Source organism: Leucoraja erinacea, chromosome 14 (genome assembly GCF_028641065.1).
Source record: "Leucoraja erinacea ecotype New England chromosome 14, Leri_hhj_1, whole genome shotgun sequence".
Taxonomy (NCBI): domain Eukaryota; kingdom Metazoa; phylum Chordata; class Chondrichthyes; order Rajiformes; family Rajidae; genus Leucoraja; species Leucoraja erinaceus.
Window position 1 is genome coordinate 19,605,999 of NC_073390.1, and position 27,655 is coordinate 19,633,653.

At 43.8% G+C, this 27,655-nt stretch overlaps 2 protein-coding genes across 3 annotated transcripts; both read right to left on the reverse strand.

Moving 5' to 3' along the window:
- Positions 1-1,207: 1,207 nt before the first annotated feature.
- On the reverse strand, positions 1,208-12,683 carry commd2 (COMM domain containing 2). 2 transcript variants are annotated; one of them, XM_055645714.1, is made up of 5 exons: positions 12,529-12,682; positions 10,036-10,113; positions 7,972-8,054; positions 6,046-6,219; positions 1,208-3,685 (listed from the first exon to the last, which is right to left on the reverse strand). In XM_055645714.1, exons 1-5 carry the CDS (start codon positions 12,593-12,595, stop codon positions 3,488-3,490), a joined length of 600 nt encoding a protein of 199 aa, XP_055501689.1. In that variant the 5' UTR covers positions 12,596-12,682; the 3' UTR covers positions 1,208-3,487. The 2 variants fall into 2 exon arrangements, with proteins under 2 accessions (XP_055501689.1, XP_055501690.1); XM_055645715.1 differs by lacking the exon at positions 1,208-3,685 and adding an exon at positions 3,769-4,170 and having other exon boundaries at positions 12,529-12,683.
- Positions 12,684-15,450: 2,767 nt separating this feature from the next.
- Positions 15,451-27,361, reverse strand: LOC129703347 (protein ANKUB1-like). Its single transcript, XM_055645716.1, has 6 exons — positions 26,818-27,361; positions 26,564-26,707; positions 24,873-25,089; positions 20,209-20,323; positions 18,988-19,881; positions 15,451-16,922 (listed from the first exon to the last, which is right to left on the reverse strand). Exons 1-6 carry the CDS (start codon positions 26,929-26,931, stop codon positions 16,838-16,840), a joined length of 1,569 nt encoding a protein of 522 aa, XP_055501691.1. The 5' UTR covers positions 26,932-27,361; the 3' UTR covers positions 15,451-16,837.
- Positions 27,362-27,655: the final 294 nt, after the last annotated feature.

The window sequence follows — 27,655 nt, forward strand, 5'->3', positions numbered from 1 at the left end:
CCTTACCGAAGCTAAATTAACCTCCAAACTTGTACGTCTTTGGGCGTGGGAAGAAACCGGAGCACCCGGGGAAATCCCAGGCGGCCACAAGGAGAACATACCACCAACTGCATACAGACAGCACCCATAGTCAAGATCGAACCCGGATCTCTGGCACTGGAAGTCAGCAACTATACCGCTGCACCATCGTGCCACCCTGCATGGTTGTCTTGCGTATGTGCAAGAAAAAGTAAATGATTTTTGATTATAGGGAATCAAAAGGATAAAGGGATGACCAGAAGACACTGGAACTACAATAAAAGTCATGGGATTGAACAGTGGAAAAGCCACAACAGATTAAATGGACACCTGCTTCTATTTAATGCTCCAGTAAAGACATTAACCATGGTTTAAGTCAAACAAAAATTGCATTTAATTACATATCCTCAGAAGCAGCTTCAATCAACTCAAAGCTGTTATATCCAGATTACTCAATCACATTTGTTCCTGCAGATAAGTAATCTAACACTTCCTGACCCTCTGCTGTCAATTGTACCCATCACTCACAATCCACAAACTTATTAAATCTTATAAATGAAACCGTCTGTAACTTTTAAGGAACACTTCAAGACTGCTTACGCAACAGTAACTGGAACGCAGTTTGACAAAAATCTGGAAACGAGATTGAAATGATCCTAAAGAGCAAAAAGGTTATACAAGAGGTTTGTCAACATCCACAAATTAATGAATAATTCTTTCACAAGAGCTGGAAATGCTTCCTCAAATGGTTCTGATAATTCCAAGGATCATTCCTATTCTATTTAGCAATCGTGGAAAACAAGTCTTAGTGATGCATGTTCTGCCAAAGAAAGCTTTTGCAACCCGTGTTCTGGTGAGTTGTTATTTAAACTTAAGTTCCAAAGAATCTTGAGAAGTATACAAGCCATCTTTCTAAATATGGCTTGGAACATTAAAACAAAATATTCCGTATATCATCTCTAAATATTTAAGATAAGCTCACTTTAACAGTTTATAACGCAAATCATGAGATGCATGTATTTTCAGATACGCTGAAACCATGGTGGTCTCCAAGGCAGATTTCACAATATCTCCTACAGCAATTAATTTTAAAGTACAGTACATTATGGTACAACAAAGTGGTGGCACAATGAGTATTAAGCAAGTTCAGCATAGCAACTGAATGGTAGTCATCACAATATCTGGCGTGTTTGTATCCAAAAGTATTTTATGACATTTTAGGCACCGGAGTTATGAATTAAGAATCAAGTTTAAACAGAACAAGGTTTCTTACTGCATAACATTTTGGCACAAACAATTGTTTGGCAATTCTGTTATATCAGGTACAAATATTGACCTCCCCAAAGCCTTCTCATAAATCTGGTACCAGTTATTTTGGACTAAACTTCCATGATTATATCAGCATAGTTTATAGGCTGGCATCGTAAATCAAATCACAGAACAAAACCAGCTTTAAAGTCAGGAAAGAATTCAAACAGTAGGGAAAAAATTTATGAAGTTAAAAAACACATTGACCAAATGTATCGCATGAAGGGAAATGTAATGCCAGTAATGCAATCACCATTTTAGATTATGGTAGGAATTAGTTTTAAATACTCAAATGGGAATACACAGATGATCAACTTGTGCCATTAGCATAAATGTTGGAGGTGTAGGTCAGCATGATTTTAGGTAGCCATAATTTTTCCACTTTAATGCTTCACAGTTACCACTCGGCACTTAGAAAAAACATTTCAATGGAGCTCGTCTATGGCACAATGAATGGGTAATACAATGAAAGAACATTAGCTGAATTCTGCATTCATATCAAGGCCTTTCCAACCCAAAAAAGCTAAATTTTCAATCTGCTTTCAAAACAGAAGGGGTGTGTGAGAGAAATGAATCAAGTGTAATGCGATCCTTTTACATTTCTACAAACATTTCTAATCACTTTTCCTACTGTTCCCCAAACATTATCACTACAGGCAAAATGTTCACCTTAACATTGACGTCACAAAGAGTAACATGAAAATCCTGGTTTCCTCTCTGCACTTACAATGGATTGTGACTGGCAAAGATATTGCCATGGTTCTATAAGCATTGCCATTTAGCAAAACATTCATGGCACGGGTGTCTGGGCAGAAGTGACTTTGCAACGAGTTAACAAAAGTCCAAACCAGGTAGTTCAAATGTTCACATTACAACAGTGAAACCAAATGGTCACACCAGGTTCAGCTGATGTTCTTCCAGGGGAAAGTTTTTATTTTTATCGACACTATACCACATTGAAAATAAACATTTCAAAAGCACTAATAATCTGATTTAACTGTTATTGACACAGCCTGCAATTGATTTAGAAAGCATTCTTAAGTTTGCTGTGGATGCACTAGAACCTGCACTCCAAATTAAGCGTCATTGCACACTAGACCCCTACAAATTAGATTTGGCAGTTTGAATATTATTTTAGCTTATGACTTTGATCTACCAGTCATGTGTAATGATTGTCATGTAAGAATTACAACTGGAAATAAAGTTAAACAATATTAAATGCCCTGACAATTGGCTTCTGAATTTGCAAAAATATAACAATTTAGAAAGACCATCCTTTGTAAGTATTATAAAATTCACAGGTTTATACTTGGGATTGTTGTCCCGTCTTCCCCCCCTCCCCCCCCCATTCCTCTCATCCTAGTCCAAGTAGTAAACTGCTTGTCCAAGTCTAAATCCTGGTTCATTGACAGCAAATCCAACATGCGCCTTGTTAAATGCCAACCTCAGTGCAGCTTTTTCAAAAACTAAACCGGCAAAATGCCCCCATCCTAATCTCTAACATCAAGTTCCCTCCCTGCGTCCAGCAATGCTGCCACTTCAGTGCCTTTTTTGTGGAGAGCTTTGTGTCGCATACAATCAAGCCCCAAATTCATTGCATGCAAGAACATGGCAGCCACCAAACCGAGCGGGGATTTGTATCCTGGCAGTCCTGCCGTTGATTTAAGCTCAAACCCTCTCCCCCCACCAGAGGTAGAAAAGTGTTATCCTGGAAGCCTTAGTCTTACTTTCTTTTTGTCCCCATTTAAGAACTATTCTCCCACCCTCCCCCAGCCCTGGTTAACTTTAGCGGTCTTTTACGATGGATTACAACAGTCCTCTTTATACATAATTATTCCGCTAATGATTCCCTACTTTTATTTCTTCTCTACCCAAGGTGTGACCAGCTGGAGCTTAGATCTTAACAGTGGATTGCGATCAATATAAAGCACTTTAGGGAGAGCACCGTGACAACTTCAGCTAATAATAATCCGTTATATATTTTATTTGTGGGCAATTCTCCTGTGCTCAAGCACTCCAATAAACACCAAGTGAAACCCACTGTCGTTCTGAAAAGTGCGTCCAAATTTTAAAGATCCAGTACACAAAATAGCATGTTTCCCTCGATTTCATTCTGTCTGCCGTCACAGTTTGACACGAGGACTGATGATCTTCAATCTCCTCATTTTATATTGCGCACGATCCTCCTGCAATGGTTGGTCTTCATTTCGCTCAGCGCTTGCTCCAGCTTGCGAATTAGGTGCAGGAGGGTGGCTGGGTCAGTCTGAAACACGCTGGCATTGCGGCGGCCATTCTGCTCCAGATGTAGCTTCAGGGTCAGCAGTGGTTTGATTTGTTGCTTTAAGGCACGACTGGCTAACTGATGGAAGAAGCAAGTGAACATTTGGACCCGTCCCAACATCACAAGGCTTGCAAAAATTAACAGAAAATGTAATACTCTCATTTATAGCGTTGCAACATATTACTTTAATAACAAGGAAATTGGAACACCAAAGACTCGCTCAACATAACCCCTGCCAAATACTAGAAATAAAGAACTGCAGATGGTGCATATTGAAGATAGACACAAAGTGATGGAGTAACTCAGCAGCTAAGGTAGCATCTCTGAAGTGGTCTGACGGAGGTTTCCAACCTAAATCATTACTCATTCTTTTTATCCAGAGATGTTCTTGACCCACTGAGTTAAGGGCCTGTCCCACTTTCACGACCTAATTCACGACCTCTACCGAGTTTGGCCTTGACTCATACTCGCAGCATGGTTGTCACAAGGTCGTAGGAGGTTGTAGGTAGATCGTAGCAGGCCGTGATGCTAGTGGCAGGTATCAAGTAGGTCGGGGCGTTTTTCTAGCACGATGAAAAATGTCCACGAGTAAAAAAGGTTGTGAATTAGGTTGTAAAAGTGGGGCAGGCCCTTTACTCCAGCACTCTGTGTCTATCTTCGGAAGAAACCAGCATCTGCAGTTCCTTCCTGCATGTCTTTGGAGAACATGGATAGGCGACGTTTCAGGTCGATGGGGAGTTGATGACAATATGGAGACAATAGATTAGTGTAAATGTGCGGTTGATGGTCAGTGTGGTCTTGATGGGCCAAGGGGCTTTTATTCATATGCCGTAACTGTCTATGACTGAATAACTATGCGATATTATCAATTTAGATTGCCTAAACACATATGAACTAGAAGGAAGGAAATAAAAACCATAGAAATGTGGTATAGAATCTGCGAGTGAATAAAACCAACATAATGATGTGTATGTTTTAAAGGTTCCGAGAGACCAGGGAGGAATACTGAGTGCTGTATTACAGCACATTTTGTACGGATAATGAATAGTGATTCAAAAGAACAAAGAATTTACTGCCACGTGCAAATCCCAACAACTCAAAAATGAAGGCAGTATACTGCGACATATTTTTAACTCAGAGTCACTGTCATTTATGAATGTCCTATACAGGAGTAAATTATTCTTTTAATATGCCTTCAAAAACGTAAAAAACTTAAAACACACAGCCTTTTTAAATGCAGGTTAATAATTGACCTCATTTAAATTAACCAATTAAACTTAAAAAAAATTAATGATAAAACATGACCATCACCCTCAGAGATGCTCCTTTCTATAAAAATGTTCGGTGCTAAACTCACACCAGGTTTAATCTCGCATAAATTCAGTCAGGTTTGTCAGCTTAACTGCCAGGGTACTTCAGCAGGTTAGCAAGTTGCTGCTAGTCTCCACAACGAGTCCACTGTCAGAACAACACACAGCAGGGACACCTCAGTATTTGCAACAGTCACCACAGCAGCGATTTGAATGGTCAGTCTGCCCTCCCCGCTTACTTCACGCTGCCTTGGCTAAGGCCATCAGCATAATCAAGGACGCGTCTTACCCTGGACACTCCTTCTTCTCCCCTCTTCCATCAAGCAAGTGGTACGGATGTTTGAAAACGCACACCTCCAGATTCAGGGACAGTTTCTTCCCAGATTTTATCAGGCAACTGAACAGTCCTCTCACCAGCTAGAGTGTGGTCCTGACCTCCCATCTACCTCAATGGCGATCTTCGAACTATCTTTAATCAGACTTTATATTGCACTAAACGTTGTACTCATTATCTGTACACTGTGAACGGTTTGATTGTAATAGTCTTTTCTTTGACTGGATAATATGCAACAAAAGCCTTTCACTGTACCTCTGTACACATGACAGTAATACTAAACTAAACTGATGATTTGGGTACTATTACTGGGGGAATTTAACAATGGTGTAAATCTGCTGTAACAAACAATATGGTACAGGGTAGATAGTAGTTTTAGACAGAGATACAGCGCGGTAACAGGCCCTTCGGCCCATCGAGGCCACGCCGACCAGCGATCACGATGTACACTAGCACTATCCTACACACTATGGCCAATTTACAGTTTTTCCAAAGCCAATTGACCGACAAACCCGTCGCCTTTGGAATGTGGTGGAAACTAGAGCACCCGGAGAAAACCCAGGCGGTTACAGGGAGAACATACAAACTCTGCACAGACAGACCCAGAATCAGGATAGAATCTGGGCCTTTGTAACTGTGAGGCAGCAACTCTACTGTTGCACCACCGTGCCACCCAACTGACTTCATCATAACAAGACTTTCTATTGATTGTGAATGAAGGTGATGCAAACAGTATATGGGGGGGGGAAAGAGCATAAGACGCGTGTATTTGCAGCGTAATCTGGATTATTTACCTGTACATCGAGTCTCCACTCTAAATTGTGATAATGCGGGAGGTCAGGAGCCAGTTCACTCAGAATCTGCCGAATCTCTCTCCTATTGTCCAGGTAAAGCTGCAGCAGCAACTTGTTTAGATCTTCAGAAAACCCCAGGACAAGCACAGAGTCTTGGAAATCCACTTCGGAAATCTATCCACAAGTTATATTTATTACACATCACATGTAAACAAAACACCATTTCAAAGTGAGGCAATGACACTTTTCTTGGCCACAACAGTTCTAGGAAATTCCCATCCAACACATTTCTTCCTCTGTAGAACTTGAAGTGCTGGAGTAACACAGCAGGTCAGGCAGCATCTCTCTGGAGGACATGGACAGGCAACGTTTCAGGTCGGGACCGCTATTCAGACTTTGCATCTGCAGTTCGTTGTGCCAGTCAAAAGAAGGGCCCCGACCCGAATGTCCCGTGTCGATGTCCTCCAGAGATACTACCTGACCCACTGGGATACTCAACAGCACTGTGTTCGACACAAGAATCCAGCATCTGCCGTTCCTTTTCCCCCTCTCTTTTCTGCCTCTTCCTGAAAGTTCTTTAAAACCATCCTTGGAAGATTACAATATTTAAACAGAAACAAACACAGGTTTCAGTCAAGCAGATGCCAGCGTAGGTTATTTGATTTTACAAAAGTACATCGTGCATACTCACACATATTCACGAGACTGATAAGATATAAATATATCACATGACTGAAATCACACCATCTGGTACCAGGTCCTTAAAGGTACAGTTAACATTTTATACACTACAAACCTCTTGGACCCAGCCCTCGATCACCTGCCCTACTATTAACTACTTAGCATAGAAATAAGGAACTATAGATGCTGGTTTACACAAAAGGACACGAAGTGCTGAAGAAGCTGAACGGGTCTGGCAACATCTCTGGAGAGTTTCATGTTGGGACCCGTCTTTGGACATGTAGTTAAGAGTACTAACTACTTAAGTAGCTTTGAAACCCCAACTTGATTTTATCTGGTAACACTCTAATGAAGCATAAATATTCTGAGTAGCGATCTTAAAATCTGGAGATGAATGTTAGCTGTTGTTACTGCTGTTGAAAGCAGCTGCCAGTTTGCACAAAGAAAACCACCGACAAACCATCAACTTTTTGTTTTAAAGAATGATATCAAGGGATTAGAAACGTGGAAAGGTCCCTCAAATAATTTATACCGTCACCTAGAATTGCTCTTCAGCCCAACTTGCCCACACCGACCAACATGTCCCATCTACATTAGTCCCACCTCCCTGCGTATGGCCCATATCCCTCTAAATCTGTCCTATCCATGTATCCGTCTATATGTTTCTTAAACGTCATGATAGTTTCGCCTCAACTACCTCCTCCAGCAGCTCGTTCTATGCACCCTCTGTGTGAAAAGGTTACCCCTCAGGTGCCTATTACACTTCCCTATAGCTTGGCACCTATAGCCGACTCCTGGCAACATCCTCTTAAATCTTCTCTGCACCCTTTCCAGCTTGACAAAATCGTTCCTATATGATGCCCAGAACTGAAGTAGAATACTCTAAATGTGGCCTCAACAACATTTTACTTCTTATATAACTGCAACATGACCTCCCAACTTCTATACTAAGGACCTCTGACTAATGAAGGCCAATGTGCCAAAAGCCTTTTTGACCACCCTATCTACCAGTGACGCCACTTTCAATCTCATTGCATGCCTGCACCCTTGACAATGCAGAACACCCACAAACCTACAGAGGAACAGCAGCCTACATTTTGGGACCTAGATTAAGGGTCGTTTGACTTGGTCAGTGAGTGAAACCAATTCAATAATTGAAAGCGTGGAAAATCTGAAAAAACCCTCAGATTTAAAAGAATACACCGGGCATCGAAAGGAAAAAGATGCACAAATTGAACTCTTTACCATCATTTTGGAGCTTTCCGTCATCAGATACATCAGCCCCTCAACTCCATTTTGCACTGTTTCTGTATTCACATTCAGCTTCCCTGCAGGAGAAAGCAGACCAACAACTAGAAATGTGGACAAGTGGGCATGAACAGCACGGTGGCGCAGCGGGAGAGTTGCTGCCCTACAGCACCAGAGACCCGGGTTCGATCCCAATGACGGGTGCTCTCTGTATAGACTTTGTGCCCCGGTTTCCTCCCACATCCCAAAGACATACAGGTGTGTAGGTTAATTAACCTGTAAATTGCTGGTCGCCACGTACTTGGTGGCTGAAGGGCCTGTTTTCGCGCTGTATCTCTAAAGCCTAAGGTGAAGTTACGTTTCACAGGAAGGTAATTAGCTTAGTTTAGATGTACAGCAGGGAAGCAGAACCCTTTGGCTCATCGAGTCCACGCCGACCATCGATCACCTGTTCACACTAGTTCTACGTTTTCCCACTTTCCATCATATCCACTCCCTATACAATAGGGTCAATTTATAAAAGCCAATTAACCTACAAACACACGTCTTTGGGATTGAACTGCAGATTTACAGTGTGGAAACATGCCCCTTGGCACAGAGGAAACCCATGTAGGCATGGGGAGAAATGCAAACTCTACAGCACCCGTAGTCAGAATTGAATCTGCCATGGTGCCGGCCCATATTGCTGTGGAATTACATCATTGCACCAGAGAGCAACACAGAGTTGAGAACTGGTTTCCAAATCAATGGCACCCAGCAATCATGATTCTACAGGAAGCGGATAGGGGAAGAGAGTTAAGGCCCTGTCCAACTTGGCGATTTTTTTCGGCGACTGCCCGCATCATATCAGGTTCGCCAAAAGATTTTGAACTTTTTAAAATCCAGCGACACTTGAAAAAACACAGCGCGTCCGTCATACGTCGTCACTGCCACGTTATGCAGCAAATTTTTCGGTGACCTGATACGTCAGTTAATGATGCCGGCAGTCGCCGAAAAAAATCGCCAAGTGGGACAGGGCCGTTAGGATTCAGTGCATAATAACTGTGGTCATTCCCCTACACAATCAAAGGAAACTATGCAAAAGACATTCTGAATTGCTATTCTGATTTGCACCAAGGAAAGACACAGTGTTGGAGTAACCCGGCAGGTCAGGCAGCCACTTCAGCATTCAGTCATTTTTGTAAACCAGCATCTGCAACTTCTCATGTCTTCAGTTAACCAGGACATGGATGGTCTCTCTGGATTCTTATCTGACCGTTCACCTGTTCAACCACATGCATGAAAACAGGCCTTTCAGCCCAAATTGCCCACTCCAACCAAGATGCCCCATCTACACTAGTCCTAACTGCCCACGTTTGACCCACATTCCTCCAAACCTTTCCTATCCATGTACCTGTCCAAATGCCATTTAAATGTTATAGTATCTGCCTCAAATACTCCCTCTGGCAGTTCACTCCATATACTCATCATCCTCCGAGTGAAAAAGTTGACCCTCGGGTTCCTGTTAAATCTTTCCCCTTCTCACCTTAAACCTATATCCTTTGGTTCTTCATTTCCCTACTCTTGGTAAAATACTCTACTTTATCTGTTCCCCTCATGATCTTATACACCTCTACAAGGTCATCCCTCAACCTTCTGCACTCGAAGGAATAAGGTCCTAGTCTGCCCAACCTCTCCCACAAGTCCAGGCAACATCCTCGTACATCTCTGTGCTCTTTCCAGCTGAACATCTTTCCTTCAGCAGGGGTATCCAAATCACATGACTGTAATATGGTGTTGCATTTGATATCGTAGAGTGCATTCAAAGTAGCTGCATTGTGCAGAATTATTCTTTTGTGCCGGCGCCTTAATGGAAAATCTATGTTATGGTCCCCACCTACCATTGGAAAACACTAAGACAGCAGATAATCGAGAGGATACAGCTGCAAACTCTTGAAAGCTTCCAACCATTAACGTGCAAGACAATGGGAGGATGTGCTCACTTAACGAGACATAGAAAAATAGCAACGCTAGCATATTCACCACAACTCAAAACCCACCGTTTCCTCAAACATTACATACTTGCCGCGCCTTCAAATATTTTGGGATTCGAGCCTTTCTTCAAAAACTCCACAGCAATTCGACAGAATTCTCCTACAACTGAACAGAAAAAAAGGTTCATTGCAATAAATCAATGATTTGTCTGATATTGAAAACAAAGCAACATTTTCCCTGTTTTAATGAGTTACTCTTTCCTACTTTGCAAGAAGCTGGTAGTAGGTTGGAATACAACAGTGCAGTGTTCTACACTGTTTGGATGCAATTTATCTTAATCACATGGCAGGATCTTAGAGAGAAATTACCGTGAAATATTATTTGCAATTGCTCTGATACATAGGACATAGAAAAACAGGTGCCGGAGTAGGCCATTCGGCCCATCACGCCATTCAATATGATCATGGCTGATCATCTAAAATCAGTACCCTGCTCCTGCTTTTTCCCCATATCCTTTGATTCCTTTAGCCCTAAGAGCTAAATCTAACTCACTCTTGAAAACACCCAGTGAATTGTCCTCCACTGCCTTCTGTGGCAGAGAATTCCACAGATTTACAACTCTCTGGGTGAAGACGTTTTTCCTTTTCTCAGTCCTAAATGGCCTACCCTTATTCCTAAACCATGACCCCTGGTTCTGGACTCCCCCCAACATCGGTAACAATTTCCTGCATCTAGCCTGTCCAATCCTTTAAGAATGTTATATGTTTCTGTAAGATCTCCTCTCATCCTTCTAAATTCCAGTGAATGCAAGCTCAGTCGACCATTTTTTTCATCATATATCAGTCCCATCATCCCTGGAATTAACCTGGTGTACCTACGTTGCACTCCCTCAATAGCAATAATGTCCTTCCCCATATTAGGAGACCAAAATTGCACACAATGTGCGCTCTAATTTTGCACACTAATCTCTTGTGTGGGACCTTGTCAAAGACTTTTTGAATGATCAGATACACCACATCCACTGGCTCTCCCTTATCCATTCTACTTGCTACATCCTCAAAAAAAATTCCAGAAGATTAGTCAAGCATGATTTCCCCTTCATAAATCCATGCTGACTTTGACCGATCCTTTCACTGCTTTCCAAATGCGCTGCTATAACATCTTTAACAAACCACTCAAGTATCTTTCCCACTACCGATGTAAGGCTAACTGGTCTACAATTCCCCATTTTTTCTCTCCCTCTTGAAGGTGCCGGAGGCAATACCCTGGTTCCTCTCCTGCAAGCTCACTCTTGACGTACATCACCACCAGCGACTCCCTCCTCAATTATCCGGTCTTCGGGGATTCCGAGCTTCCCCTCTGCCTATCCATGTTCTCCAGAGGTGCTACTTGACCCACTGAGTTACTCCCGTACTTTGTCCTTTTTTGTAAGCCAGCATCTGCAGTTCCTTGTTTCTACATCTGCAGTTCCTTGTTTCTACATAATAGTAGCTCCTATGATGAAAAACCAGTAGGAAGAACAAGCTCAAATCCTAACTCAGCCAGGATGAATTATTAAGGTCAGTGACCAATATCAGATGGAAGAAAAAAAGATCATTAACGTGCAGCCATTGACTTGCTTACGTTAGTCATTGGATGTAGGATGAAGTTATGCTCCAAAAATTAGTCTATACCATCTACTTTGCCATTTCTGCCTTTCAAAATAAACTTTAAAACAGAGCTCCTTCTGCCATCTTCAGAAGACAGAAATATCATTAACACCATTCAAAGTACAGAGGACCAAACTAACATGCATCATTAACTTTTGTATTAATGATCATAAATGGCTCATACATCTCCTTCCATTAAAAGGCTATCATTTAATGTTGTTCTTGCAGCTCTCAACCCTACTGAAAGGGCTGTGACCTCCAATATATATCTGTAAGCACTGTTGTCCGTCAGAGAACCCGAGGACCCATCTCTCCCCTGATCCAACCCGTCCCCCACTCAGGCCCCATCACCCTCGTCCAATCCTCACCCCTTCAACTCCCCTCACAGTACTCCAGATTCAGATTCAATTTTAATTGTCATTGTCAGTGTACAGTACAGAGACAACGAAATGCATTAGATCAATTACCCTTTCTAGACCCTACAGACCACTTCTTCCTCCCTCAACCTCCGGCCATGGACCCCTTCTCGTTCTCGTTCTCTTTACCCCACAGACCCCCTCGCTCCCCACTCCATCACACATCGCTCCCCCCAATTCACCCCAGACCCCTAACCCCAGACCGCCCCCCTCAACAGAACATTAAACCCAGACCCCTCGCCTCGTCCCCACAGACCCCTAACCGACCCTTCTCCCTCAGACCTCTCCACTCCACATCACGGACCGCCCCACCCCTCCACCCACAGACCCCTCTCACCCCCCTCGCCCCCTTCCCAATCTCCGGGGGCCGGGAGAGGCCTGGGTCCGGGGACCTCTAGACCGTTGATCTGACCGGCCCATCCCCGGCTCTGGGGAGAGGGGCAGCGGCCCGACGGAGGCTTCCCCCCGCCGCCAGGAGCCGCCGCTGACCGGGGAGGGGATGTGGAGCCACTGACCGGCCGCGTCCACCCGTGTCAGGAAGCCCAGGTGCTCCTTGTGCTCCTCCGCCAGGACCAGCAGCATCTTGGCGCCGGCCCGAGCCTCGGCAGAGGGACCGCCGCCACTTCCGCCCCACTCCCGCTCTCCACTTCCGCCCCACTCTCGCAAGCCACGCACTTCCGCCCCGCTCTCCACTTCCGCCCCGCTCTCGCAAGCCACGCACTTCCGCCCCGCTCAGAGCCCGGACAAATATTCACGCCAGTCGCCACCCGCTGCTGAAATTCTTCCTGCAACTTGCTCCCATTTAAAGTCTTCCAATTACACACCCTCTTTCCTCTTGCAAAGCACGAGGTTTAAAACACAATCTCACCATTGCAACTTGTTTTGTTTTAAGTATTCGTTTATTATTCATTCCCCACATCTGTTTTTGTGCAGGCTGAGCCAGCATCTTCCAGATTCAGGGACAGTTTCTTCCCAGTTATCAGGCAATTGAACCATCCCATCAACAACTAGAGCGCAGTCCTGAGCTACCACCTACCTCATTGGAGACCCTCGGATGATCTTTAACCGGAATTTACTGGACTTTATCTTGCACTAAACGTTATTCTGTATCTACACTGTTGATGACTTGATTGTAATCATGTATAGTCTTTCTGCTGACTGGATAACATGGAACAATAAAGATTTTCACTGTACCTTGGTACACGTGACAATAAACTATTACTCTTGAGTTATAACCTGTGTGAAATTCATTGACACGTCAGTGATTTGCAATTCACTACTTATGCTCAGTGACTGCTCTGAGATAAGAGAATGTGGAGTTTTGTTGATAACATTGTTCCTAGTTTAGAGTAAGATTATATAATGAAAGTTTAGAATAAGATAGTATGTTGTTAGGTCTAGGTGGAGGTTAATTATTGTCACGTGTACCGAGGTGCAGTGAAAGAGTCTAAAGAAAGTCGAAAGCTTGTAGACTAAGGTCCAAACCCGTCCTCGGGTGCTGTCTGTATGGTGTTTGCATGTGACTACGTGCGTCTCCCCCAGGCACTCCAGTTTCTTCCCAACACCTCAAAGAATGTCAGGTGCAGCTTCTGCCTCAGCGCCACAGACCCGAGTTTGATCCTGACCTCGGGTGCTATGTGCGTGGAGTTTGCACGTTCTCCCTATGTCCACGTGAGTTTCCTCAGGCTGCTCTGATTTTCTCCCACCTTTCAAAGATTGTAGGTTAATTGGCCCCTGTAAATTGCCCCTAATGTGTAGGGAGTGGATGAGAAAGTAGGATAACATAGAACTAGTGCAAACGAGTGATCGATGATCAGCGTAGACACGGTGGACCGTTGGGCCTGTTTCCAAAACTGAAAACTAAAAGACCAAAACAAATTCTACGCTTTCTCTTATTCTTTATTATATTGTGTTAAATTAAAGATATTGTTTAATTCTCTGCTGCTTAAAATAATCAACAAGATGTGAGCAATTGTGAAGAGGAGTGCCAACCTGAAATGTTGCCTGTCCACTCCTTCCACAGATGCTGCCTGACCCATTGAGTTCCTCCAGTACTTTGTGTTTGATCAAGGATTCCAGCATCTGCAGTTTCCTGTGTGCCCATGTGACTAATAGTATTGCCTTAATATTTCATCTCATCTCAGTGAAGAGATTTCACTTCATTTACTTTAAGATGATGCATACATTGGAAACCAGTTAAAGGTCCGGTGCCTTGTTATGTTTGTACATTGGGAAAAATTCCAATTTATCACTACCTGAAAAGTATTCCAAGTATTTGGCATTATAGGGGTTTTCCTGTTGTATTTGTGCCTTCTTTTTGTACAAGACTGATGAATCCACTACCATTTATCGACGAGTCTACCCTGCTGTTCGAAGAGGTCCTGGCTAATATGTAACTCCAGATCCTTACCTATTCTCTGTATCTCCTAATACTTTTGGTTGTCAAAAATCAAAGTTTAATTTGGAACATTGAACAGTACAGTACAGGAAAAACCTCTTCAGCCCACAATGTCTGTGTTGAACATGATGCCAAGATAAATGTATCTCCACTCCCCGCATGTGATCCATATCCCCGAAGATAGATACAAAATGCTGGAGTAACTCAGCGGGACAGGCAGCATCTCTGGAGAGGGAATGTGTGAGGTTTCAGGTCAAGACCCTTCTTCAGACTATTCCCTGCATATCCGCGTGCCTATCTAAAAAGCCTCTTAAACGCCACTGTCGTATTTGCCTCCATCACCACCCCCGGCAGCATGTTCCAGGCACCCAACAGGCTCTGTGGAAAAAAATTTGTCCGCTCACCTTAAAACTCTTCACTCTGGTCTTTGACATTTCCAGTAACAAAAACTTAAAATCAATGATAAAATGTTTTTGTGGAGAGGATTTATACATGGGAACTTGTATCTACACTTAACCCAGAGTCAATCTAGAACAATAACAGCAAAGCAGAGGTTGAAATAGAGGGTGGGCGGCCGCCAAAAATAAAGACCCAGTGGCCCGCCCGGCCTGGTTCGCCGCTGTGAAGAAGGCCCCAGCAAGCCACTGCCTGCAGTGGTAAGCACAGAAGCCCCGAAGTGCGGAGAGTCGAGGAGAAGGGAGCTGCTGGTGGCAACGGACGCAAGGAGTGGGTCGGTAGGAGAGGGACTGGGATATTGCCTCCAGCGCCTTCAAGTCTGGCTGCAGGAGCCCCCCCCCCAAGACACAGACGTAGTCGGGCGAGGAGAGGGACGTCGGGTCTGCAGCAGCCTGGGGCTTACCTTTGCTTACCTGGATCGGGGGCGCTCCAGTACTTTCAACCCCAACTCCTAAAGGGAGCAGTCATTCAAATTAGTGCATCTTTGGAAGTTTGAACTTTGGCCTTTATCTTTGTAAACCGCGCGAAATTATGGCGCTGTGCGTTTGTGGGTTATGCAAAAGAATTTCACTGTGCAGTGCATACATGACAATAAAGAACAATTGAACAATTGAATGGGGCAATGCATGTGTGGACACAGGAACCAGAGTCTTCAATGACGTTTACAGAAGATAGAACAAGAGAGGCCAGATTGAGCCCAGAGTTTTGACATTTATTGTAATCCACAGTCCATAACAGAACCTATACAAAACAAGAGAAATGGGGCATATCGGAACAGACAAATAGATTGTTGACAACTTTAGTAATTAACTAGGCTACAACAGATATAAAATGAAACAAGTAAAATTTCATAGTAACAAACTTTAGGAACTACAAGTCATCCAAAACAAGTTACATTTAGATTGCAGCACAGTAGTGCAGCGGTAGAGTTGCTGTCTTACAGTACCAGAGACCCGTGTTTGATCCCGACTATGAGCACTGTCTGTACAGAGTTTATATGTTCCCCCTATGACTGTGTGGGTTTTCTCTGTGTGCTCTGGTTTCCTCTCACAGTCCAAAGACGTACAGGTTTGTGGATTAATTGGCTTTGGTAAAAATTGTCCCTCGTGTATAGGATAGTGCTAGTCGTGTATATGATAGTGATCGCTGGTCGGTGTGGACTTAGTGGGTCGAAGGGACTGTTTCCGCTCTATATTTCTAAAATAAACTAAAATTTGAGTCTGACGAAGAGACCAGAAATGTCATATATCCATGTTCTCCAGATATGCTGCCTGACACTCTGAGTTACTCCAGCACTAATTTGTAAACCAGCATCTACCGTTCATGCTCTATATTTTCCCTGTCATGTTCCAGGGACATAGATGAGACGTTGGAAGGAGATTAAAGTAAGGATAAAAAGTTAAAGATTAATTAATTGGTGATGGAGGGTGTGAGTCTGAATGTGTAGTGTTGATGTTGGGTAGAGTTATATTGCTCAGTGGTAATGCCCACTGCCCCATTGATGACAGGATTCAATTAAAACAAGAATATATAACACGTACAGATATATATATATAGATATAGATAAATGTGGACACACGTTGTACAGAAACAAAGAACTGCAGATCCTGTTTATACCAAAGACAGACACGAAGTGCTGGAGTAACTCAGCGGGACAGGCAGCATCTCTGGAGAGAAGGAATGTGTAACATTTCAGGTCGAGACGCTTCTTCAGACTATTCTCTGGAGACAAAGGGATGGGTGACGTTCCGAGTCGGAATCCTTCTTCAAGGTACCAACCCGAAACATCACCCATCCTTTTTTCTCCAGAGATGCTGCCTGACCCACTGAGTTACTCCAGCATTATGTGCCTATGTACACACATGCGCACACACTCATTTCCCCCTCCCCCAACTCCTAAAGGGAGCAGTCATTCAAATTAGTGCATCTTTGCTAAGTTCTGGCAATGGAAGCAGAACACAAGGCTTGTATCAGCAGAAGGGCTTCTGTATGCTTCTTCTGGCCAAGTTCCTTGCCATCCTAAGTTGCTGCAGCCAAGGTTTCTCTTTAAATGTGCTGAAAACGAAACAGTTTTTAAAATTTCAATATAAACATCATTCTTAAGAAAATATATATGCCTAACGAATAATGAAGGTACCTGGATAGTGTGGATGTGGAGAGGATGTTTCTGCTAGAATCTAGGACCAAAGCATACAGCCTCAGAATAAAAGATCTTACCTTTGGAAAGGAGTTTCTTTCGCCAGATGGCGGTGAATCTGTGGAATTCATTGCCACAGAGGGCAGTGGAGCCCAAGATATTAAGTATTTTAAAGCAAAAAATTATAGGTTCTTGGTTAGTACGGGGGCCACTGATAATGGGGAGAAAGCAGAATGGGGTGTAGAGGGAAAGATGGATCAGCCACGATTGGATGGTAGAGCAGACTCTGCTCCTATGTCTTATGATCTTTTGAAAACAAAACCTTTTCAAAATACTCAATCCATTCTTAGTGTGTCTACGCATTCAATAATGCTAGTGTTATACCTAGTAGTGTTAGCACTTCCTTATTTTTTCTATAGGGTGTGTTTGCCATTCATGTGGCCCCTGGGGTGATATCCCTTCCCTTGTGTGAGGATTGTCCCCACCAGTTTAAGTCCCCCAATGTCGAGCAGCAGAAGGACCCTAGACTGTGATCCTCCCCCACAGAGCCTTGGCGTTGGCTGCACCAAGCTTCATTGCGTCCCTCAGCAGATCCTCCTGTAGTTTGGGGCGGGTCACTTAGCAACATTCCCTGACGGACATCCCAATCTGCTGGGTGACCAACAAGTTTCAGGCAGACCAAAGAGTTGATGGTCCTCCAGCAGCACCTGATGGCCATCTCCGAATGTCTCTCCGGTCAGACCTGCTCAGGATGAACCATGACAAAGAGTCTTGCAAATTTCAACGGTCCTGGCATAACTTTGCCACTGGGAAGTAAAATAGTTTTAGCTTAGTTTTAGTTTAGAGGTACAGCTCGGAAACATGCTATTTTGCCCACCTAGTCCGCACCGACCAGCACTATCCTACATACTAGGGACAATTTACAATCTACCGTAGCCAATGAACCTACAAACCTGTCCACCATCGATTCCCAGGCAACTGGTAGTCCGGCACCTCCTTTAAACCGGGCAAAATTACGAAAGCGCACTTGACATCACCCCCAGAAGTCCCCCTGAAAATATGGCGTCTAGGCTGGGTGAGGTGGCCGATCGGGACTTCCACGGCTAATTGGCGGGTCAAATTTGCCTCATGTGGCTGGGACTCTGGAACTTCAACCCGGCCGGAGCTGGCAGATACGTTCCCACAGCCGACTTCCGAGGCCAACTTTGTGGACCGGTATCTCACTCCCCCCTTCCAAGGCTGTGACCTCTGTTGGTTCAGTTAAAATGGATAATCTAGCAAGGCGCCGGAACCAAGGGTGCTGGACAATCGTTGGTGGACCAGTACTTAGCTAGACTGCATCATCATGCACTTCAGTGAAATGTATTTTCTGGTTGCCTGATGACAATGGTACAGGCTCACATTGGCTCAGTGATCTGCTCAGTCAGTTCCCTGAAGGTTATGGGTTCAGCTATCTATTGAAAATGAACCTGTAAGCGACACGTGTGTACAGCCTCAGTCTGATATATTATTCTTACACTCTAGTGAGGGATAGTAAGATTTTCAGTGAACTGTATGCCAAAAACTTATTTCACTGCAAGAAAGGTACAAGTGACAATGAAGTACCATTAAACTATCGAACTGCAGGGGTGGCACAGTGGCGCAGAGGGGGTGCTGCCTTACGCTGCCAGGGACCCAGTTCGATCCTGACTATGGATGCTGTCTGTATGGAGTTTGTATATTCTCCCCATGACCACATGAGTTTTCCCCGGGTGCTCTAGATTCCTCCCATATTCTAAAGACGTACAGGTTTGTAGGTCAATTGGCTTTGGTAAAGATTGTAAATTGTCCCTGGTGTGTTGGATAGTGTTGGTGTGCGGTGATCGCTGGTCGGCATGGACTCAGTGGGCCGAAGGGCCTGTTTCCGCGCTGTACCTCCGAACTAAACTATAAGAAGCAGCATGCAACTAAACGTGGTTAAAAATATGAATTAAAAATACGGACCTAGCCAGTGCCAGACAGTAAACGGCATTCTCCCTTGTCGTTCTCCCGTTGTGCTGAGAAAATGATAGTAAGGATGTTGTGAGAAGTCCAGCAGCATTTGGTGCAGAGTAAAAGAACTGAGGTCGTGAGTTTGTGCCCCTGATTATTGGTGGGAGGGGCATGTTCATTCCCCACGCGTCTGTTTCTGGGTTGCTCTTTCTTTTGGAGGCTACGTGTGTTGTTCCTCTTCCTTGACCCCCAATTGCTGGTAGACTCAGGTCCATCAAACCTCCGTGATACCTCTGGGCGTCCTGGACGGGCCGCTTGTGTCTTGTCATTGGTACCTGGTTACTAAGCACTGGCAAGGTGGATTTTTTACCTCGGCCATCTTTCCTGCCTCCTCTCGCCCTGGGCCGGGACCTCATTCTAAGTTCAGTAAAGCCGTCCACCACAATGGTGTCCCCAACCCGCGTTCTGTAGGCCATCCTCTTCTTCGAGCGCACATGTCTTTGTACTTTGTGGAGCCAATGCTTTATCTTAATGTAGATACGGACAGGAAAGGAGAGCCCTTGGAAAGAAACCACGGACCAGGCTTTCGTGATCAGGTACAAGGCACACGCCACGTGCCTATGCTGGATACTGATCTTCAGGGGGTTGTGACCTTGGGGGTTCCTGCATTCCAGGCACAGGACGTTGTTGTTCACCAGGGCTTTCAACGGCAGCAGTTGACCCGCTTCAGCGGCCGCGTGGACCGGGCACTTGTTGACGTTGGGATGTTCGATCTCCTGGCACCATTCCCGGTAGGGATGGGCGCCGACTGGTTTGTCTGCCCGAACGCCTTGTTGGAGCAGCCAATCTACGAGGTCCAAGTGGCCGAAGAACGCCGCCAGGTGCAGTGCCACTCGCCGCTGGAACCTGCAAACATGACGCAGAACACAATCATCACCTATCCATGTTCTCCAGAGATGCTGCCTGGCCTGCTGAGTTACTCCAGCAGTTTGTGTCATTGAGCCATAGAGCATGGAAACAGGCCCTTAGGCCCAAGTTACGCACACTGACCAACATGTCTCATCTACATGTCCCAGGTCCTAAGTGATAGGTAGATACAGGTGAGAGAGTGTTTTGATAGGCAGAAAGCTGGATGAAAGTCAGAAATGAAAAGACAAAAAGTGTGAGTTAAAGAGATAATGAGATATGGAGCACGAATAATGAATCCAGAGTAATGAACAATGTTGGACGTACTTGGCCACAGGTTCCTCTTCAGAGAGATGTTGCTGAATGATATGTTTGTGGCCCAGAAGGCATCCCATCAAGTACTCTTTCCATCCATCCCAAATATCTAGGCGAAGAGTACTTCCTGTCAGATAGAACATGGTTTAAACACAACAACAACACTGCAACAATGGAACCCCTCGACTCCATTCAAGTAAGGGTGCCTCATTTATTGTTGATTACTTTTACTATCTTAAACATTGGCTCTTACAATGATATAACACGTGTATAAATCATTCAATAAGATTAAGAACCATCAATTAGGCAGCTGCTTCACAGCACCAGAGACCCGGGTTCGATCCTGACCTCGGGTGCTGTCCGTATGGAGTAGGTCCCAATGGGCAGGCGGCAGCTGCCAAACCCCAACGGGGGAACTGGAGGAGCCCGACTGGAGTGGGTCGGAGGCTCGTCTTCCCTGAAGACTGGGGATCAGAGGGTGGAGAACGTTTGCGACAGCAGCGGACACTGAAACAAACGTAAATTCGGTAAGAGAACCGGGGGTCTTACCTTCCGCACCCTCAAGGTCGGCTGCGGGAGGCACCCCCGGGGCACGCAGACTGAACGCTGAAGGCCGGGCGAGGAGAGGGACGATGGTTCGCTGGACGATCCGGAAGAAGGCGACGGCTGCAATGGGCCTTTATGGCCAGATGCAGCTGGGACTGTGAAAATTGCACCAAATGTGGCAACACTTGCATATGGACTCACTGGGCTGTTTCTATGCATTCCCTACTTAATCAAGGATTATCCTTATGTATAGCAGTAATCTAACTGATCTGTATGCAAACAATGCATTTCACTGTACATGATAAGTGTGAAAATAAAAGAAATATTGAACCATTGAGTTTTGCACATTCTCTCCGTGACTGCATAGTTTTCCTCCAGCTGCTCCGGATTCCTCCCACATTCCAAAGATGTATGAGTTTGTAGGTTAATTGGCCTCTGTAAATTTGCCCCTAGCGTGTCGGGAGTGGATGAGAAAGTGGGACAACATAGAACTAGCGTGAATACACAAAATGCTGGAGTAACTCAGTGGGTCAGACAAAATCTCTGGAGAAAAGGAATAGCTGACGTTCCCGGTTAAAATCATTCTTCCTTTTCTCCAGAGATGATACCTTACCCGCTGAGTTACTCCAGCATTTTATGTCTATCTTCGGTGTAAACCAGCATCTGCAATTCCTTCCTATGCATAGAACTAGTGTGAATAAGTGATCGATGGTCGGCATGGACTTGGTGGGCCGAAGGGCCTGTTTCCACGTTATCTCTAAACTAAACACAGCCCTGGGGACATTAATCCTTGCTGAGTACAGTTTCATGAGCATTCTGTGGTACCAGGTTTAAGTGGCTATATCTCATGCCCAAACATTAGCGTTGACAGCTATTTGTTTCTAAAGTTGGCACAAACTAGCAGTGAGATCAGCTCAACCATAAAACTCTTCTATTCTGCTCATGGAGGCCATTGGTTCAAGAGCCATTTAAGCACGAGGGGACATCTTGCAATTTTTGAATGCACTTTAATTCAAACAAGATATTGAAAATAGAAAATATCCAGTTTGAAGTAAACCAAAATAATTGTTTTGAAGAACTTTTATCTCCATAACTGATTAGTTTGGTTTTAGTTTTACTAAAGAGTAAATCAGCCTGGCAACAGGTCCACGCCTACCATCGATCACCTGTTCTATGTTATCCCACCTTTTACAGAGGGCCGATTAACCTACAAACCCACACGTCCTTGGGATGTGGGTGGAATCAGGAGCACCCAGAGGAAACCCATATGGTCACAGCGCGAACGTGCAAATTCCGCACAGATAGCACCCCAAGATCAGGATCGAACCCAGGACTCTGGCTCTGAAGCACTTTAACCCTGTGTAAAAACAAAGTGCTGGAGGAACTCAATGGGTTAGGCAGCATTTGTGGAGGAAAATAGACAGACAAATTTTCAGGTCGGGACCATTCTTCAAACTTTATGTCATCTGTCCATTTCCCTACACAGATGGTTCCTGACCCGCTGGATTCCTCCAGCAGTTTTTTTTTTTAAACTCACGGCTCCGGCATTTACATGCAGGTACTATCGCAGCATTTAAGAAACATTTAGACAGGTACATAGATAGGATAGGTTTAGAGGGATATGAGCCAAAAGCAGGCAGGCGGGACTCGTGTAGATGGGGCATGTTGGTCGACATGGGCAAGTTGGGCCAAATGGCCTGTTTCCATGCTGTGTGACTCTATCTGCAAACTCTTGTGTCTCCTAACCCTGTCTATATTTGTTTCCAAGTCATGTGTGCGACATTAGGTTTTTCCATCAATATATCCGGAAAAAGAATTCTGGGTCTAACTCGGTACTGACAAACTTAAATTGTTCCCACCACCAGTGAAATAATTCCATACTAGAAAGCTGATAGGTTTGGAACAACAGAAGTTATTATCGTTCTTCTGGTTGTTTTTTTTGAGTCAAGCCAAACAGTGTGAAGAAAATCAATACTTTCAAACTCTTTCACTGAAATCCAGGTAACGGCACTGGACCATAGATTCAGATTCAATTTAATTGTCATTGTCAGTGTACAGTACAGAGACAACTAAATGCATTTAGCATCTCCCTTACTAGAGGAGGCGATGGTTGAAGCAGGTCAGGCAGAATCCCTGGAGAACATGGATAGATTACATTTCGGGTCGGGACCCATTATTCAGACTGACTGTAAGAGAGGGGAGAAAGCTGGAAGAGAGGTAGAGTTGGGACAAAGTCTGACAAGTGACAGGTGGAGAAACAAAGAACAGCAGAAGCTGTTTAATACACAAAAGGGCACAAGGTGCTGGAGTAATCAGCAGATCAGGCAGCATCTCTGGAGAACATAGATAGGTGTCATTTAGGGTCTAGATTCGGGTTTATCATTGCATTTTAAGTTAATTTCATTAAATGCTGAGGAAGTTATAGTCATAAAACACAGAAAAAGGCTCATCAGCCAAACTCGTCCAAGCCGACCAAGATGCCCCATCTAAGCTAGTCCCACTTGCCTGCATTTGACCCATATCTCTCTAAATCCTTATCATAGTCATGGAGAAATACAACACAAAATCAAACCCCGATGAGTTTACATTGGCCATCAACACACATTCACGTTAATCTTATACAGCCACCTTGCGTTATACGCATGTTCGATTTATGTATTTTTGGAATAACGTGCTTGTTTATTTAATAATAAAGCCTAATTTACCCGCACGTTAAAATAACACGCTCAAATGTATGCCTGCCAGCACAGTCGCATGCAATACCTGTCAAGATACTGTACAGTTTTTTTTCTTTATAAATGAGTTGGGGGAAATAACAATGGCAGTCATAAATTAACTGAGTATGGTGTGATGTGGACAGCTGTATGACTTTTCTGTAACATTTACATACATTCTTATGGTAAAAATGTTTGATCTACGTGTTTTTGAGATGCGTGCTGCTTTTCAGGAATGTAACCCCCTCGTAAAATGAGAGGTGGCAGTATTAAAGACTCAATTGCTGGTGAAGAACAAGAGACTTATTTTAAACTGGCAGACTCTTTCAGTACTGCAACTTGTACCAAGCTAACCCTTCATCCCTTATCCTGTATCTGTACACTGTGGACGGCTTGATTGTAATCATCCTCAGTCTTTTCGCTGACTGGATAGCACACAACAAAAAAGCTTTTCAGTGTACCCCTGTACATGTGACAATAATAAACAAAACTAAATAAACTAAACTAAGTTGGCAGGAATTTTGCCCCTTTCATTAGAAAGTTGAGGGTTCAAACTGGATTATGATTGAGCACGTAATCCAGAATGATAGACACAAAGTGCTGGAGTAACTCAGCGTGTCAGGCAGCACCTTTGGAGAAAAAGGATGGGACCCTTCTTCAGACTTGCATATCACAATGTTTACAGGAGGGCCATGACTTTCTGCTCACTATTTGAAAACTGTGTTCTTTCCTCAGCCAAAAATACATTGGATAATTATTCATTAATGCTCTTGTTGTATGCCTTTCTTTTGTGCAAGTTGGCTGTTATGTTTGCCTTCATAGCAACAGCTCCGAGGCATTTAAAAGTAATCTGTAGACCCAAGGAAGTGCAGATGCTGGAATTTGTGTGGAACACAATGTGCTTGATAACTTAACAGGACAGGTAGCATCTGTGGAGGACATGGATAAGTGACATTTTGGATCGAGACCCTTCCTCAGACTGATTGTCGTGGACGAGTATTCTCTCCCTCACTACAATCACTCTGTAGACACAAGAAACTGCAGATGCTGGTTTACAAAATCAGACACAAAGTGCTGGAAGAACACAGCCGTTCAAGCAGCATGTCTGGAGGACATGGATTTCTGGTCAGAGTCTGAAGAAGGGTCCTTGCCTGAAATGTCAACTATCCATGTTCTCTAGAGATGCTGCCTGACCTGCTGAGTTACTCCAGCACTTGATGTCCTTTTTTAAAAAGTAATCAACTGGCTGCAATGCTTCGAGAGACCTTAAGGACATAATACAACTTCCTACAAATGCAAATTCTTTCAGTGTTCTTGAACATATGCAGCCAGTTTGTTCATCCTAGCTTGTGCTTGCCTCTCTCTGTTCAATGTCCCATATTACTCAATTGAAATGCTCTCTGTTTCAAATCTTACCTATGTCTATGTCGTAGTCTTTGATTTTGTTGCAGTTGTACAGTTCTGTCCCCTCTTGAGTACTCAAACGGAAAGTACTTACAGGAAGTCCAGATTTCAGTGATACCAAGCTTTTGAGCTCAGAAACAGTTGCTGTTAAGAACTGGGAGTTTTCAATGATGGAAATCGTTCGCCTTGTCAGAGCATTGAACACATATAGAATTGCTTTCTCCTCTTCCTAATTGGGGAACGTTATATTTGTTTTAGACAATATTTTAATCAATCGGAGAGTAAATATTGAACAATTCATAATGCATTTTCTCATAATTTAAATTTGACTTTAGACTTTAGAAACAGGTTCTTCGGCTCAGCGAGTCCACCCCATACACTAGTTCTATCCCACACCCTAGGGACCATTTACAGAAGCCAATTAACCTCCAAACCTGCACATCTTTGGAGTGTAAGGGGAAACCAGAGTACCCAGAGAAAACCCACACAGTCACAGTGCGAATGTACAAATTCCATACAGACAGCACCCGTAGTCAGGATTGAATCCGGGTCTCTGGCGCTGTAAGGCAGCAACTCTACTGCTGTGCCATTGTGCTGCCTTTTAACCTTTTGCAATTTATTCTCTCTATGTTCTCCCACAGATAGCCAACACTTTACATTAGACTTTACTTTAGATATTTGTATATTAATTTTAATAGTCCAGATTTTCTCTTAAAGATACAGCATGGAAACAGGTCCTTCAGACCACCAATTCGACGGCGACCATCGTTCACAGTGGTTTTATGTTACCTCACGTTCTCATCCACTCCTTACACACTAAGGGGAAATATTTACAGAAGTCAATTAGCCTAGAAAACAATGCCTCTTTGAGATGTGGCCACAGCATGGAAACAGTTCCTTTGGCCCACTGAGTCCACTCTGACCATCGATCATCCAGTTCTATGTTATGCCACTTCGCCATCCACTTCCTACACACCAGGGACAATTTACAGAGGGTAGCTAACCTACAAGCCTGCACGTCTTTGGGATGTAGGAGGAAACCGGAGCACCTGGATGAAACCCGCGTGGTTACAGGGAGAACGTGCAAACTCCACACAGACGGGACGGAAGGAAAATAGCACTGTTTGGTAAACGTTTGTAACTTTGTCGGCACCAGAAATGTAGCAACACTTGTGTTCTGCTCGGTGAGTTCTGCTGTATGATTTTACTGGGTTGTATGCAAAACAAAGCATTTCACCGTACCTTGGAACATGTGACAATAAAGTATCATTGAATCATTGGCTTTTTAAACTTATGGACATAAGATGCACGGAGTCTCTTGTCCAGAGAAGGGGAATCGAAAACCAGAAGACATAGGTTTAAGGTGAGGAGGGAAAAATTTAACAGGAACATGAGGGGTAACTTTTTAACACAAAGGGTGGTGGATGTATGGAATGAGCTACCGGAGGAGGTAGTTGAGGCAGTTACTATTGCAATGTTTAAGAGACATTTGGACAGGTACATGGGTGGATAGGACAGGTTTAGGGTGATATGCACTAAATGCAGGCAGGTGGGACTAGTGTAGGGACATGGGACATGTTGGTTGGTGTGGGCAAATTCGGCCAAAGGGCCTGTTTCCACAGTGTAAGAATCTAAGACTCCATGACATTCTGGTGGGAAATATCACAACTCAGGTAGTCAAAGCATAGTTCGGCACATTTTACCTTTAAGATGCATTTGACCGTGGAATAGGAGGTCATTCCCACATCAGCAAGTACCCACTCATCTTCTAACACTGCCCCGGCATAAATCAGCTGTAAAAACCTACGCCCTTGTTTGTCATTTGTCAAGGTGATTCGAAAATATTGCTGAAAAGAAGGGGTAAAAAAAATCTAAATGGCATAAGGAAGATACTTCAACATGCACATTCCTCAAGATCACGGCTATTTCTCTTTCACTGGTGTAAGGTGACTCTTACCTTTATCATCAGCTTCACTGATAAGACTGTCTGATCCCCCGAAATGTCAAAAGGTTTGCAAACTTTATCGAAAGTGATGAAGATTCTCATATTTTCTGAAACGCCTCCGTCCATACGCAGATGAGACAGCCACGGGTCTCAGAATCTTATTGTCCGTGCAGAGGCACGGTATATGTCAGTGTCGATCATCTTCAGAGAGGTGAGCATACCAAGGCAAGGCTAACAATCATAGGCACCTGCAAGGTTCCTAGTGGGAAAGGTTGTAGTCTCCAGGTTTATGACTTAGTGTTCTCCACAGGTCGTTAGGCAAACAAGTCCAACTTCCTTCATCAGGGTGACAAACTGCTGATTAACAAGGGCATGTGGGAACTTGCTTTAAAATTTGCAAATTGAATCACTGTGTCCACAGTCACAAAAGGTCCACTGTACTGATTCAGGTATTAGATCAACGTCAAACTAAGAAAGGATCACGTTTGATACAAAGTAATATTAGTTGTTGATTAGTAGGACATTGATCGTTCTTTTTTATTCTGGATTTTAATTCATGTATTGTATTTTTTTTAACATATAATTTATGATGTTTTTATAAGTAATATACTAAGATTTTATATCATGTCAAGTCTATTTGTCATATACACATACAAGATGTACAGTGAAATGAAAGTGGCAATGCCTGTGGATTGTGCAAAAAACTACAGAAAAGAATAGAACAGAATCAGTATTTACATATTAGAAAACCCCCCAGCAATTAAAAAAAGACACAACACAACAGTAAATTGGTACAGTAAATTAGTTCCTGGTGAAATAAGAGTTTATAGTCCTAATGGCCTGTGGGAAA